A 16598-nucleotide genomic window follows, 5' to 3' on the forward strand; every position below is an offset into this window, starting at 1 on the left:
TAGACTCCCCCACACTATAGGAAACATCCCCTCAACGTCCACTCTATCTCTGTCCCTCAGGTCCTAGACTCCCCCACTATAGGAAACATCCCCTCCACGTCCACTCCATCTGTGTCCTCTGGTCCTAGACTCCCCCACTATAGGAAACATCCCCTCCACGTCCACTCCATCTGTGTCCTCTGGTCCTAGACTCCCCCACTATAGGAAACATCCTCTCCACGTCCACTCTATCTGTGTCCTCTGGTCCTAGACTCCCCCACTATAGGAAACATCCTCTCCACGTCCACTCTATCTGTGTCCTCTGGTCCTAGACTCCCCCACTATAGGAAACATCCCCTTCCACGTCCACTCTATCTGTGTCCTCTGATCCTAGACTCCCCCACTATAGGAATCATCCCCTCCACGTCCACTCTATCTCTGTCCTCAGGTCCTAGACTCCCCCACTATAGGAAACATCCCCTCCACGTCCACTCCATCTGTGTCCTCTGGTCTAGACTCCCCCACTATAGGAAACATCCTCTCCACGTCCACTCTATCTGTGTCCTCTGGTCCTAGACTCCCCCACTGTAGGAAACATCCCCTCCACGTCCACTCTATCTGTGTCCTCTGATCCTAGACTCCCCCACTATAGGAAACATCCCCTCCACGTCCACTCTATCTCTGTCCTCAGGTCCTAGACTCCCCCACTATAGGAAACATCCCCTCCACGTCCACTCCATCTGTGTCCTCTGGTCCTAGACTCCCCCACTATAGGAAACATCCCCTCCACGTCCACTCCATCTGTGTCCTCTGGTCCTAGACTCCCCACTATAGGAAACATCCTCTCCACGTCCACTCTATCTGTGTCCTCTGGTCCTAGACTCCCCCACTATAGGAAACATCCTCTCCACGTCCACTCTATCTGTGTCTCTGGTCCTAGACTCCCCACTATAGGAAACATCCCCTCCACGTCCACTCTATCTGTGTCCTCTGATCCTAGACTCCCCCACTATAGGAATCATCCCCTCCACGTCCACTCTATCTCTGTCCTCAGGTCCTAGACTCCCCCACTATAGGAAACATCCCCTCCACGTCCACTCTATCTGTGTCCTCTGTCCTAGACTCCCCCACTATAGGAAACATCCCCTCCACGTCCACTCCATCTGTGTCCTCTGGTCCTAGACTCCCCCACTATCGGAAACATCCCTCCACGTCCACTCTATCAGTGTCCTCTGGTCCTAGACTCCCCCACTATAGGAAACATCCTCTCCACGTCCACTCTATCAAGGTCTTTCAATATTCAGTCAGTTGCAAAGAGATCCTCCCTCATTCTTCTGAACTCCAGTGGGTACAGGCCCAGAGGCATCAAATACTCCTCATGCGATAAACCTTTCAATCCCAGAGTCATTATCTTTTCTGGACTCTCTCCAAAGCCAGCACCTATTTTCTTAGAAAGGGGGCCTAAAACTGACAATACTCCAAGTGATGCCTCACCATTGCCTTATAAAGCCTCATTCTTACATCCTTTGTTTTTATAGTCTAGTCCTCTCGATATAAATGCTAACCTATTTGCTTCCATAAACGGAGTGTGTCTCGGTGACGAATCCTGAGATTGCGCCAGGAATGTTTAGATCTTCAGTCTAACACTCTCCCAACTGAACTGGTTCACCTCCCACCATTTATCTCGGTTTTATCCCTAATTATAGCAACTTCTGTGTCTCGCAATTGTACTCCTGACACAAAACAACAAATTTCATGACATTTATCAGTAATGACAAGCCCAATTTGATCATTAAATATGAATTTGATTCTGACCCAGAAGTCTCTGGATAAAATGCCCAAAGTCAAGTTTATTGACCCCCCCCCACCCTTTCCAGTCCGAGGAACATGGTTGGCAGGACCCTCTGAAGTCGGAGAAGGCTGAAGGGATATTTGGCAGAGGGATACAACCTTTCTGAAGGGTATAGACAGGGTAAATACAAGCAGGCTTTTTCCACTGAGATTGGGTCACAGGACTACAACCAGAGGTCATGGGTGAAGGGTGAAAAGGTGAAATGTTTGTGGGGAACATGAGGAGGGAACTTCTTCACTCAGAGGGTGGTGAGAGTGTGGGATCAGCTGCCAGTGGTGGATGTGGGGGCGATTTCAAAGTTTAAGGGATGTTTGGGGGGGTGGGGTGTAGAGGGCTACGGTCCAGGTGCCTATTGGAAGGGGGGAATGATGAGGACACCAGAGGATCCTGCCCTCCATGTTCCCAAGACTGGCGAGGGGGGAGGGGGAAGGGGGGAAGGGGGAAGGGGGAGAGAGGGGAGATAGGGGCGAGGGGGAGGGAGGGAGTGATGAGGACACCAGGGGGTCCTGCCCTCCATGTTCCCAGGACTGGCGAGGGGGGAGGAGGAAGGGGGGGGAGGTGGAGAAAGGGGGAGGGTGGAGGGGGGGAGGGGGAGAGAGGGGCGAGGGGAGGGAGGGAGTGATGAGGACACTAGGGGGTCCTGCCCCTCCATGTTCCCAGGACGGGCAAGGGGGGAAGGGGAAGGGAGGGGGGGAGAGAGGGAGGAGGGGGAGAGGGAGGAGGGGGGTGAGGGGTAGGGAGGGAGTGATGAGGACACCAGGGGGTCCTGCCCTCCATGTTCCCAGAACTGGCAAGTGGGGGAGGAGATGGGGGAGGGGGAGAGAGGTGGGGACGGGGAGGGAGGGAATGATGAGGACACCCGGGGGGTCCTGCCCTCCATGTTCCCAGGACTGGCGAGGGAGGAGGGGGGAAGGGGTGGGATGGGGGAGGGGGGGAGGGAGGGGGGGAGAGAGAGGGGAAGGGGAGAAAGGGGTGAGGGGGAGGGAGGGAGTGATGAGGACACCAGGGGGTCCTGCCCTCCATGTTCCCAGGACTGGCAAGGGGGGGAAAGGGAAGGGAGGGGGGGAGAGACCGAGGAGGGGAGGGGGGGAGGGGGAGGGAGGGAGTGATGAGGACACCAGGGGGTCCTGCCCTCCATTTTCCCAGGACTGGCGAGGGGGGAGGGGGAAGGGGGGAAGGGGATGGGGAAGGGGGAAGGGGGAAGGGCAGAAGGGGGGAAGGGGGAGGGGAAGGGGAAGGGAGGGGGGGGAGGGGGAAGGGAAGGGGAGGGGGGGGAGGGGGAGGGGAAGAGAGGGAGTGATGAGAACACCAGAGGGTCCTGCCTTCAGGCTCAAGAATAAATTGGATAGGTACATGGATGGGAGAGGTCTGGAGGGTTATGGACTGGGTGCAGATCAATGGGACTAGCGGAATACAGTTTCGGCACGGACTAGAAGGGCCGAATAGCCTGTTTTCTGTGCTGTAGGGTTCTCTGGTTCCATGTTGACAGGACTGGAGGACGGGGGGTCGGGGGAAAGAGGGTGAAGCGGGTGAGAGATGCGGGCACCAGAACAGAGGGAAAAGAGACTCAGGTCACAGACCACCGAGAGAAGAGGGTGAGGGAGCCGTAGGAGCGGTGAGGATGGAGCGCCACGCTGCGGGAGGGGGAATGAGGGAGCGCAGCACCGTGAAGCGCCACGGGAGGGGGCGGCAAAGCAGCGGGAGCCACCGATGAACCTTCAGCTCATGAGGGCGGGATCTCGCCGTGCCTTGGGTCGGCCGGCTGCCCTGCGATGCAGGCTGCGGGGGGCTGGAGGGCGCTCACGCTCCGGGACGGGGCCGGCGGCTGCACACGGGAAACACCCCGACACCAGGGAGGGGGAGGATCCCGGTCTCCGCCTCCTGACCACATTAACGTAACGCGGGGGGAGGAAAGTCGCAACGCCGCCGTCACGGACACTCAGCTCCTCCGCCGCTACTCCGGCCCGAGGGATCTCCCTCCCGTGGCCCGCCAATGGAGCGCCCGGCTCTGCCTGCCGCCCCCGGGACGGTCCGCAGAAAGACTCGGGGAGCCGGCCGCCCGCTCTGAGCGCCCGGGGAGGCGGCACCAAACCGCCGGGCTGCACGGCTGCACAGCGCCGAGCGGTTTCAGAGGCTTCGCGTCGAGATCGGGCGATTTCAAAGTTTGCAGTGCAGACTGGCGTTCTAAAAAAACTTTTACCGAAAGTTCTGGCCTTCTGAACGACGTTGTGTTGTGAAGATTGTGCTGTGTATGAGATAGCCCGTCAGTCAGAGAACGACGTCCAAGCGACCATTTGCAAGGAGTTCCCTCGCAAAGCCTTGGGTCCTCTTGCTTCGTAGCCGGTCCCTTTGCAGCAGCGGCCGGATGGAGCCTGACAACCCCGGCATGGAGACCCCAGATTGCCCGGAAGGCGGACCCGAATGCCAGGACCGGCGAGGGCTCGGGGGCTCCCCGGGTGAGGAGGACCCGTCCTCACCACCGGAGCCCGGCTCCGGTGCTCCCACCGGCCAAGGGGGCGAGGTCCCGAGCGGCGAGGAGGCGAGGAAGGGAAGGAAGGACACCTCGAAGGTGAGGTCCTCCACCTCGTCCACCTCCTCCCTCAACTACTCGTCCCTCGAGTCGGACGACGATGTGTTCAGCGACGAGGAGCCGAGGCGGCGGGGCATTCTGAGGAAGGTGAGAGCGCTCTGCAGATGTCCCCTCTCCCCCCAAGTGGTGTTCTGGTTCTCTCTCCCTCTACAGTGGAGTTTCTGCCTGGGTGACCTGTTGTGGGGGGGGGGGGTGAAGATGCGGGGTAGTTAGCAGAGAGGGTTACTGGAACACTCACACGAGTGACCTCAGATTTCGGGAAAGATTCACTTTGGTCTGGAGAACGTAGAAGACTGGGAGGAGATCTGATGGAGGGGTTCAGACAGGGTGAATGCAAGCAGGTTGGGTGGGGCTACAACTGGGGGTCATGGGTTAAGGGTGAAAAGTTTGAGGCGCGTGGTGGGGGGAGAGGGTAAACTACTTCACTCTGAGGATGGTGAGGGTGTGGAAGGAGCTGTCAGTGCGGGTAGGTCTTGGGAACTCAATATCAAGTCTAAGAGAAGTTTGGCTAGGTGCGTGGCTGGGAGGAGAGTGGTAGCAGGGCCATGGGAGTGGACAGAATTGGACGTGGGCCTGTTTCAGTCACTTTGATTTTACAACATGTGTTGTGAAATACCCAGTTTTGGGGCAGCAGGACAATAATTTACAATAAAGGGTGGATACCAGACTCCATGCTAAGGGGCCATTGCCCAGCTCGTGGCTCCTCCACTCGGTAAGATGCCCTGCCTTCCCCAAGTGCTGGCCAATGGGATGAGCGCAGTGGGCTACCCACTGGCCAGTGGGCCGAATGGCCTGCTGAGGGGGCTGTGGCTGTACAACAGCAGTGACTGCCATGCCCTGCCCAGATCCTCGCTGGCCTGAGGACACCCTGGGGTTGTACCACCCTTCCAAACGATGGCCTCTGCCTGACCCAGTGCTGTGCCCACATTAGGAAACCATCCAGCAGGAGGCTGTTCAGCCCTTCCTTCCAGGGGGATCCCAATCCCTGACCTTTCACCTTGCTGCTTCTCTTCCTGCAGCCCCCCCCCCCCAAAATCCCCAGCTCTCAGTGGCTGTCCCTCCGTATCTGAGTGATTGGGAATTTCGGATGTTGGGAGAAGTTCCTAAACCCCACCCCCTCCCCGTCTCATTACCCCTCCTCCTTGGACTGTGTCCATCTCCCTCCCCACCCACCCAGGGACAACGCCCAGTGCGTACTGGAGTGCTCGCGCGGACTCTCGCTGTGAGATTGGGGTTTCCCGTGTGGATAACGGGGTGTGCTGGGGGCGTGGTAGTCAGCCAGTTAGAGGGCTGGTAACTCACTCCTAATCCCACACCCTCAGGGCTACCGCACGTCACATCGCGCTGGAGTTGTAGGGAACTGCGGCTCAGAGGCAGGCCCTGAGTCTAGTCAGTGAATCCACCTCATCCAGTAACCACACCCCTCCTGCCTCCCGTCCACGTACCGATCCAGATTTCTCTGGAGCGCTGAAATTGAGCCCACAGCCCCACTCTCGCCACCCTTGTGAGTGAAGACCTTTCTCCTCCTACTCCCCTGAAGCATTTCACCTTTCACCCTTGACCCATGACCTCTGGTTGTCGTATCACCCAATCTCAGTGGGGGAAAAGAAACCCATCTATGCACCTCATAATTTTTTATACATCTGTCGAATCTCCCTTCAATATTCTACATTCCAGGGAATGAAATCCGAACCTGTTCAAGCCTTCCTTCCAGCTCAGGACCCCCAGTCCTCACGGCATCCTTGTACGTTGTCTCTGTACTCTTTCCACCTTGTTTCAATTGCCTGCCTCTCCTGTACGTAGGTGACCAGAGCTGCGGACAATGCACCAAAACGGGCCTCACCAGCATCTTACACAACTTCAACATAACACCCCATCTCCCCTAGTCGATTCTTTGATCGAAATTGGGTTTATTGTCACCGGTATGTGTCGTGAAATTTGTTAACTTAGCACCAGCTCAATGCAATACATAATACAGAAGAAAAAAAATAATAAATCAATTTCCAGTATACATATATTGAATAAAAATTGTGCAAAAAACAGAAATAATATATATTAAAAAAGTGAGGTAGTGTCCAAGGGTTCAACGTCCATTTAGGAATCGGATGGCAGAGGGGAAGAAGCTGTTCCTGAATCGCTGAGTGTGTGCCTTCAGGCTTCTGTACCTCCTACCTGATGGTAACAGTGAGAAAAGGGCATGCCCTGGGTACTGGAGATCATTAATAATGGATGCTGTCTTTCTGAGACACCGCTCCCTGAAGATGTCCCGAGTGCTTTGTAGGCTGGTACCCAAGATGGAGCCGACTAGATTTACAACCCTCTGCAGCTTCCTCCGGTCCTGTGCAGTAGCCCCTCCATACCAGACAGTGAAGGCCAATCTGCCAAAAGTTTCCACCAGCATTTTGTGTGTGTCCCCCATTTCTTTCTTTTTTCTTCTTCTTCTCTCTCTCTGTCCCTCTCACAATCACTCCTTGTCTGCTCTCCATCTTCCTCTGGGCTCCCCTCCCCCTTTCTTTCTCCCTAGGCCTCCCGTCCCATGATTTTCCCCCTTCTCCAACTCTGTATCCCTTTTGCCAATCACCTGCCCAGCTCTTGGCTCCATCCCTCCCCCTCCTGTCTTCTCCTATCATTTCGGATCTCCTCCTCCGCCTCCCACTTTCAAATCTCTTACTAGCTCTTCCTTCAGTTAGTCCTGATGAAGGGTCTCGGCCCGAAACGTCGACTGTATCTCCTCCTAGAGATGCTGCCTGGCCTGCTGCGTTCACCAGCAACTTTGATGTGTGTTGCCAACAATTGTTTCTGCATTTGCAGTTGTCCCAGATCTTTCCCAGTGAATTTAAAGGCAGTTGTTCCAGATCCTGGTTCCCATTCCCGACCAGCAGATGCACCAGATTTTGGAATATCAGGATTCCCAAATTGCCGGAATGTCGTAGTTTTCTTTCGGAGCGCCGACGCTTCCGAAAACTCCTGACCCGCTGGGTTCCTCCGTGGATTGTCTCCTGCTTGGTGTTTGTGTGTAGAATGGAACAGCACTAAGACAGGTCCTCCAGCTCACCATGGCCATTAAGGACCCCCATCAGCCAGGACAGGCCCTCTTCTCATTGCTACTGTCAGGGAGGAGGGACAGGAGCCTGAAGACACACACTCAACGATTCAGGAACAGCTTCTTCCTCTCGGTCGTCAGATTTCTGAAGGGACATTAAACCCGTGAACACCACCTCACTGCTTTTTATATTTAATTTTGAACTACTTATTTAACTACTTGATATCTCTACTCGCTGTAATTCAGGTTTTATCGTGCATTGCATTGTACCGCTGTCGCAAGGACTACAAATTTCGTAACGGTTGCTGGTGACGTTAAACCTGATTGTGATGACACAGAGTCCTGTCTGCCCGCACATGGTCCCATATTCCCCCGTCCCCCACACATTCGTGTGCCTCTCAAGCTCCTCTGCGATCCCCTGTGACCGTCGCACTATATTCCAGAACGGCTCAGGAACGCCGGCCTGTGCCGGACCCACTAAACCAGCAAGCAGGAACACCAGATTCTGCAGATGCTGGAGATCCAGGTCGGGCAGCATCTACGGAAAGAAATCAATGTTTTGGGCTGAGACCCGGCACCAGTCCTTCAACACTGCTGCTTTAAAGAGGGAACATCGACTCAGACCATGAGAGGCCTGCGTTGGGCATTTTCATGGCTTACAAGGGGCACCACTAGACACTAGAGCAATGTGTGGTTAAGTGCCTTGCTCAAGGACAGAAACACGCTGCCACAGCTGAGGTTCGAGCTAGCGACCTTCAGATCACTAGGCGAGCACCTTAACCACTTGGCCACGTGCCCAACACACGTAATTAAACTAACTTCTACCTCCATTCTCTGCGTGCTGAGCGCCTCTGGCGTTGGCCTCCACCGCCACTCCTAGCAGCACATCTCCTGCACTCCACCTCTCTGTGTGTAAAAAGACTTGGCCCGCACACCAGCTTTGAACCCGCCTCCTCTCCCCTGAAATGCATGCCCTCTGGTATCAGCCGTTTTGACCCAGGGGAAAAGGCTCCATCTGCTCCCTATCCTTGCCTCTCATAACCTTGTGTACTCAGTGGCCACTTTATTGGGTACCCCTGTACACCTGCTCCTTAATGCAAACATCTAATCTGTCAGTCGCGTCAGATGCATAAAAGCATGCAGGCATGGTCAAGAGGTTCAGTTGTTGTTCAGACCGAACATCAGAATCGGGGAGAAATGTGATCCAAGTGACTTTGATTGTTGGTGCCAGACGGGGTGGTTTGAGTATCTCAGAAACTGCTGACCTCCTGGGGTTTCCATGCACAACAGTCTCTAGACCTTATAGAGAATGGTGTGAAAACACCCAGTGAGCGGCAGTTCTGTGGGTGGAAATGCCTCGTTAATGAGAGAGGTCAGAGGAGAATGGCCAGACTGGTTCAAGCTGACAGTAACTCGGATAACCACACGTTACAACAGTGGTGTGCAGAGGAGCATCTCTGAACACACAACATGTCGAATCTTGAAGTGGTCGGGCTACTGCAGCAGAAGACCACAGACTCAGTGGCCACTTTATTAGGTACAGGAGGAGTGAATGACGTGGCTACTGGGGATAAACCCCTATCAGATCCCAGTGGTTGAATGCGCTGTAATGGTCGTGACGTGGATGGCTGTAGGAAGATCTGTAACCTTGAGGCTGGTCGGGTTTTGTCGGAGGGGGTGAGGGAAGCTGGATTTACCTTGGACCGAAGGGAAGCAGATTTCCTTGGCCTGTGCCTGCAGCAGCTCCCTTAAGCTATAAGAAGGGAACAGATAAAATATGGGGGCAAGCTAGCCAATAGTATAAAGCAGGATTTTAAAAGTTTCTCTCAGTTATGGTAAAAAAAATAAAAGGGAGGTGGGTGTTGATATTGGACCACTGGAAAATGATGCTGGGGAGGTAGCAATGGGGAACAAAGAAATGGCAGATGAACTTAATGGGTACTTTACATCAGTCCTCACTGTGGAAGACACGAGCAGCGTGCCAGAGGTCCGTGAGTGTTGGGGAGCAGGAGTGAGTGCAAAGGAAAAAGTGGTAGGCAAACTGAAAGGTCTTAAGATGGATAAGTCACCTGGACCAGATAGACTACATCCCAGAGTCCTGAGAGGGGTTGCTGAAGAGATAACAGATGCATTGGTCATGATCTTTCAAGAATCATTTGATTCTGGCATGGTCCCGGAGGACTGGAAAATTGCAAATGTCACTCGCTCTTTAAGAAGGGAGGAAGGCAAAAGAAAGGAAATTACAGGCCAGTTAGCCTAACCTCAGTGGTTGGGAAAGTTTTGGAGTCCATTAAGGATGAGGTTTCAGGTACTTGGAGACTAATGATAAAATAAGTCAAAGTCAGCATGATTTCTGTAAAGGGAAATGTTGCCTGACAAATCCGTTAGAGTTCTTCGAGGAAGTAACAAGCAGGGCGGAGAAAGGAGAGGCAGTGGATGTCATTCACTTGGTTTTTCAGTAGGCGTTTGATAAGGTGCCACACATGAGGCTACTCAACAATACAAAATTCTACAGCGTTACAGGAAAGATACTGGCTTGGATAAGGGGACGGCTGACAGGCAGGAGGCAGTGAGTGGGAATAAAGGAGGGGGGGCTTTCTGTTTGGCTGCCAGTGACCAGTGGTGTTCCTCAGGGGTCAGTGTTGAGACCGCTACTTTTCACATTGTTTGTCAATGATTCAGATAATGGAATTGATGGCTTTGTGGCAAAGTGTGCAGAAGATACGAAGACAGGTGGAGGGATAGGTAGTAGTGAGGAAGCAATGCGATTGCAGCAGGACTTAGACAAATTGGAAGAATGGGCAAAAAAGTAACAGATGGAATACAGTGTTGGGAAGTGTATGATGATGTATTTTGTTAAAAGGAACAAAAGTGCGGACTATTATCTAAATGGGGAGAAGGTTCAAATATCAGAGGTGCAGAGGGACTTAGGAGTCCTCGTGCAAGACGCCCAGAAGGTTAATTTACAGGTTGAGTCTATGGTAAAGAAGGCAAATGCAATGTTGGCATTTATTTCAAGGGGAATAGAATATAAAAGTGAGGAGATAATGCTGAGCCTTTATATGACACTTTGACACTAGTCAGGCTGCACTTGGAGTATTGTCAACAGTTTTGGGCCCCATATCTCAGAAAGATTGTGTTGTTATTGGAGAGAGTCCAGAGAAGGTTCAGGAGGATGATTCCGGGAATAAAGGGGTTAACATATGAGGAACGTTTGGCAGCTTTGGGCCTGTACTCACTGGGATTTAGGAGAATGCGTGGGGATCTTATTGTAACCTATCGAATGTTGAAAGAACTAGTTAGGGTGGATGTGGAGAGGATGTTTCCTGTGGTGGGGGTATCCGGAACAAGAGGGCACAGCCTCAAAACTGAGGGGTGACCTTTTAGAACAGAGGTAAGGAGGAATTATTTTTAGCCAGAGAGTGGTGAATCTGTGGAATGCTTTACCACAGACTGCGGTGGAGGCCAAGTCAGTGGGTATATTTAGAGTGGAAGTTGATAGTTTCCTGATTGGTCAGGGCATCAAAGGATATGGTGAGAAAGTAGGTATTTGGGGTTGAGTGGGCTGTGCAGAGGACATTGAGCGGGGTGTTGCTGGATTTCGAGAGCCTGAGTTACGGGCACAGGTTTGGCAAGTTGTTTAATTCATTGGAGTGTAAAAGACAGGAGAAATCTGAGAGGTGTATGCGGTATAAATGGGATAAAGGTGCACAGTTTCATTCTCAGGATAGGGGTATCCAAAGTTAGATCCAAGTACAAAGATCCCTCAAAGTTACCCGGCAAATTGATCGGGTGGTGAAGCAGGCGTATGGGATGTTGGAGTTCATTAATCAGGGGATTGAGTTCGAGAGCATGAGGTAACATTACGGCTCTATAAAACTCTAGTTAGACCACGCTTGGAGTTTTGTGTTCATTTCAGGAAAGATGTGGAAGCTTTAGACAGGGTGCAGAGGAGATTTACCAGGATGCTGCCTGGATTAGAGAGGGTGCAGAGGGGATTTACCAGGATGCTATCTGGATTAGAGAGGGTGCAGAGGAGATTTACCAGTTTGCTGCCTGGATTAGAGAGGGTGCAGAGGAGATTTACCAGGATGCTGTCTGGATTAGAGAGGGTGCAGAGGGGATTTACCAGGATGCTATCTGGATTAGAGAGGGTGCAGAGGAGATTTACCAGTTTGCTGCCTGGATTAGAGAGGGTGCAGAGGAGATTTACCAGGATGCTATCTGGATTAGAGAGGGTGCAGAGGAGATTTACCAGTTTGCTGCCTGGCTTAAAGAGGGTGCAGAGGAGATTTACTAGGATAATGCCTGGATTAGAGAGGGTGCAGAGGAGATTTACCAGGATGCTGCCTGGATTAGAGAGGGTGCAGAGGAGATTTACCAGGATGCTGTCTGGATTAGAGAGGGTGCAGAGGGGATTTACCAGGATGCTATCTGGATTAGAGAGGGTGCAGAGGAGATTTACCAGTTTGCTGCCTGGATTAGAGAGGGTGCAGAGGAGATTTACCAGGATGCTATCTGGATTAGAGAGGGTGCAGAGGAGATTTACCAGTTTGCTGCCTGGCTTAAAGAGGGTGCAGAGGAGATTTACTAGGATAATGCCTGGATTAGAGAGGGTGCAGAGGAGATTTACCAGGATGCTGCCTGGATTAGAGAGGGTGCAGAGGAGATTTACCAGGATGCTGCCTGGATTAGAGAGGGTGCAGAGGGGATTTACCAGGATGCTATCTGGATTAGAGAGGGTGCAGAGGAGATTTACCAGTTTGCTGCCTGGATTAGAGAGGGTGCAGAGGAGATTTACCAGGATGCTGCCTGGATTAGAGAGGGTGCAGAAGGGATTTACCAGGATAATGCCTGGATTAGAGAGGATGCAGAGGGGATTTACCAGGATGCTGCCTGGATTAGAGAGGGTGCAGAGGAGATTTACCAGGATGCTGCCTGGATTAGAGAGGGTGCAGAGGAGATTTACCAGGATGCTGTCTGGATTAGAGAGGGTGCAGAGGGGATTTACCAGGATGCTGCCTGGATTAGAGAGGGTGCAGAGGAGATTTACCAGGATGCTGTCTGGATTAGAGAGGGTGCAGAGGAGATTTACCAGGATGCTATCTGGATTAGAGAGGGTGCAGAGGAGATTTACCAGGATGCTGCCTGGATTAGAGAGGGTGCAGAGGGGATTTACCAGGATGCTGCCTGGATTAGAGAGGGTGCAGAGGAGATTTATCAGGATGCTGTCTGGATTAGAGAGGGTGCAGAGGGGATTTACCAGGATGCTATCTGGATTAGAGAGGGTGCAGAGGAGATTTACCAGTTTGCTGCCTGGATTAGAGAGGGTGCAGAGGAGATTTACTAGGATAATGCCTGGATTAGAGAGGATGCAGAGGAGATTTACCAGGATGCTGCCTGGATTAGAGAGCATGTCTGATGAGGATAGGTTGAGTGAGCTAAGTCTTTTCTCTGGAGTGAAGGAGGATGAGAGGTGACTTGATAGAAATGTACAAGATGATACAAGGCACAGATCACGTGGACAGCTAAAGATTTTATCCTAGGGCAGAAATGGCTAATATGGAGGGGGCAGAATTTTAAGGTGATTGGAGGAAAAAGTCTCGGGGGGGGCACGGGGGAGATGTCAGAGGTAGGTTTTTTCCACACAGTGTGGTGGGTGTGTGGAACGTCCTGCCAGGGGTGGTGTAGAGACAGATACATTAGGGACATTTAAGGTGATCGTTGGTAAGTGGTGGGTGTGTGGAACGTCCTGCCAGGGGTGGTGTAGAGACAGATACATTAGGGACATTTAAGGTGATGGGGGGTAATTGGTGGGTGTGTGGAACGTCCTGCCAGGGGTGGTGTAGAGACAGATACATTAGGGACATTTAAGGTGATGGGAGGTAAGTGGTGGGTGTGTGGAACGTCCTGCCAGGGGTGGTGTAGAGACAGATACATTAGGGACATTTAAGGTGATGGGAGGTAAGTGGTGGGTGTGTGGAACGTTCTGCCAGGGGTGGTGTAGAGACAGATACATTAGGGACATTTAAGGTGATGGGAGGTAAGTGGTGGGTGTATGGGACATCCTGCCAGGGGTGGTGTAGAGACAGATACATTAGGGACATTTAAGGTGATGGGAGGTAAGTGGTGGGTGTGTGGAACGTCCTGCCAGGGGCGGTGTAGAGACAGATACATTAGGGACATTTAAGGTGATGGGAGGTAAGTGGTGGGTGTGTGGAACGTCCTGCCAGGGGTGGTGTAGAGACAGATACATTAGGGACATTTAAGGTGATGGGGGGTAAGTAGTGGGTGTGTGGAACGTCCTGCCAGGGGTGGTGTAGAGACAGATACATTAGGGACATTTAAGGTGATGGGAGGTAAGTAGTGGGTGTGTGGAACGTCCTGCCAGGGGTGGTGTAGAGACAGATACATTAGGGACATTTAAGGTGATGGGAGGTAAGTGGTGGGTGTGTGGAACGTCCTGCCAGGGGTGGTGTAGAGACAGATACATTAGGGACATTTTAGAGACTCTTAAGATAGGTGCATGGGTGATAGAAAAATGGAGGGCAGTGTAGGAGGGAAGGGTTAAATTGACCTTAGAGTGGGTTAAAGGGTTAGCACAACATTGTGGGCTGAATGGCCTGAACTGTTCAATGTTGTACACTTTATTCTGCATTCTGTTATTGTTTTACCTTGTTGCACCTCAGCACACTGTGTAATGATCTGGTCTGTATGAGCAATGAATGACGAGCTCCTCAACGTATCTCCGGTGTGACAATAATACATTGGTTCCAAAGCCTATCCTCCACCCCCCCCCCCCGCCCGCCTCTGTCACTATTTCCCCTCCTCCCAATTGGGAAACCATCCAATTCCAGTTCAGCAGGGTGGAAAGTTCCTTGTTTTAGATTGAGGTTTCCTGGGGGGTGTGGACGGGACGGCAGAGGGATTCCTGATTTCATCAGTGGGGGATTCCCCGCTCCACCCTGCTCCTTCTGGAGATGATTGACTCCACGCCCCACTTCCCCTGTAGGAGAGGAACCCTTCGGCACCCACCAGTAAAACCGAAACCAAGAAGTAGCTCTTGTGGAAGAGAGTGAGACCTCCAGACGGCTCTGGCGGCTGGGATATCTCACCACCACCGAGGTGTACGGCCTGCTTGTTCTCCTGGGTTGGGGCGAGGAAGTCACATTCCAGCTGTTCAGACTTGTTGGGTCACAAAAGACATCGGAGCAGAACCGGCCCATTCAGCCCAACGAGTCTGCTCCGACATTCCTACATGGCTGATCGATTTCCCTCGCAACCCCAGTCTCCTGCCTCCTCCCCGTAACCTTTCACACACTGATTTACCAAGGATCTGTCAACCAAATACACCCAGTGACTCAGCCTGCACAGCTGCCTGTGGCAACGAATTCCACAGATTTGCCACTGTCAAGGCAAAAGAAATTCCTCCTCTTCTCCATTCTAAGTGGACATCCCTCTATTCTGAGGCTGTGCCCTCTGAACCTTGACTCCCCCACTTTTGAGGCCTTTCAATATTTGACAGGTTTCAATGAGTTCTCTCTCATTCAGCAAATACAGTCCAGAGCCACCTAATGCTCCTCATACGATAAGCCTTTAAACCTTCTGGAATAATCTTCGTGAGCCTTCTCTAATGTCAGCTCACCCTTTCTTCGGTTAGAAACAAAACTGCTCTCAGTGAAGCCTCACCAACGCCTTATAAAGCCTCAGCATTACTTCCTTGCTTTTGTATTCTAGTCCTCGTGAAATGAATGCTAACATTGCATTTGCCTTCCTCACCACCAGCTCAACCTGCAAGTTAACCTTCAGGGAATCCTGCACAAGGACTCCCAAGTCCCTTTGCACATTCAGATTTTTGAATTTTCTCCCCATTTAGGAAACAGTCTACACTTTCATTCCTTTTGCCAAAGTGCATGCCCACACATTTCCCAACATCGTATTCTATCTGCCACTTCTTTGTCCATTCTCCTAATCTGTCTGAGTCCTTCTATAGTCTCCCTGCTTCCTCAGCACTACCTGCCCCACCACATATTTTCATATCGTCTGCAAACTTTGCAACAAAGCCATCAATTCCATCATCCAAATCATTGACATATAACATAAAAATAATCGGTCCCAACACAGACCCCTGTGGAACTCCACTAGTCACCAGCAGCCAACCAGAAAAGGCTCCCTTTATTCCCACTCCTGGCCTCCTGCCAGTCAGCCACTTTATCCATGCTAGAATCTTTCCTGTGATATCACAGGCTCGTAACTTAAGCAGCCTCACGTGTAGCACCTTGTCAAAGGCCTTCTGAAAGTCCAACTCCACGACACCAACTGATTCCCCTTTGTCTCTCCCGCTTGTTATTTCTTCAAAGAATTCCAACAGATTTGTCAGGCAAGATTTTCCCTTGAGGAGACCATGCTGATAATGGCCTATTTTATCGTGTGCCTCCAAGAACCTCAAAAATTCATCCTCAACAATCATCTCCCACATTTTCCCAACTGCTGAGGTCAGGCTAACTGGCCTATAACTTGCTTCGTTCTGCCTCCCTCCCTTCTTGAAGAGTGGGGCGATATTTGTAATTTTCCAGTCCTTTGGAACCATTCCAGAAGCTAGTGATTCTTGAAAGATCATTACTAATGCCTCCACGATCCCTTCAGCCTCCTCCTTTGGAACCACGGGTCCTGGTGACGTATCTACCGTCAGCTTCCCAAGCACCTTTTCCTTTGTAACGGTAACTTCGCACACTTCTGACTCCTGTAGCTCATGAAGCTATGGCGGACTGCTGGTGTCTTCCACAGTGAAGCCTGATGCGAAATACTTCCTCAGCTCATCCAAGGCCATCTCCTTGTTGGATCCTGACGTCAGGCGGGGTTTGTGCGTGGAGTCTGGCTGTCTGGGTGATCCGGTGCCTTCCCACACCCCAATGACGAGCCGTGTCAGTGCCTCTCGGTGTGTGGGTGGGGGGTAGTGTATGGGAACGTGGGGAGAATGGCTGATGGACGATCTGCACAGACCGAAGAGCCCCGTCCTGCTTTGTGCTTCTTGACAACTTCCCGAATGTTTCCCCAGCTTCACGCCAATGCACTTTCCCGACCGCCCCTCTCACCCCACCCCACCACTCCCCTCTCTCCGGGCAGGAAAACTA

General features: G+C 52.1%; 1 protein-coding gene across 2 annotated transcripts in view; it reads left to right on the forward strand.

Annotated features, from left to right (window-relative positions):
• The first annotated feature begins 3715 nt into the window (after positions 1 to 3715).
• LOC140192307 (inositol-trisphosphate 3-kinase B-like) overlaps positions 3716 to 16598 on the forward strand; it is a 55123-nt gene continuing 42240 nt past the window's right edge. For both annotated transcript variants that reach the window (XM_072249969.1, XM_072249971.1), the window contains exon 1: positions 3716 to 4508. In XM_072249969.1, the coding sequence (XP_072106070.1) occupies positions 4197 to 4508 (312 nt within the window). In that variant the 5' untranslated portion in view covers positions 3716 to 4196. The remainder of the gene's footprint in view (positions 4509 to 16598) is intronic.

The sequence above is a fragment of the Mobula birostris genome, unplaced genomic scaffold (assembly GCF_030028105.1).
Source record: "Mobula birostris isolate sMobBir1 unplaced genomic scaffold, sMobBir1.hap1 scaffold_1144, whole genome shotgun sequence".
Lineage (NCBI taxonomy): Eukaryota > Metazoa > Chordata > Chondrichthyes > Myliobatiformes > Myliobatidae > Mobula > Mobula birostris.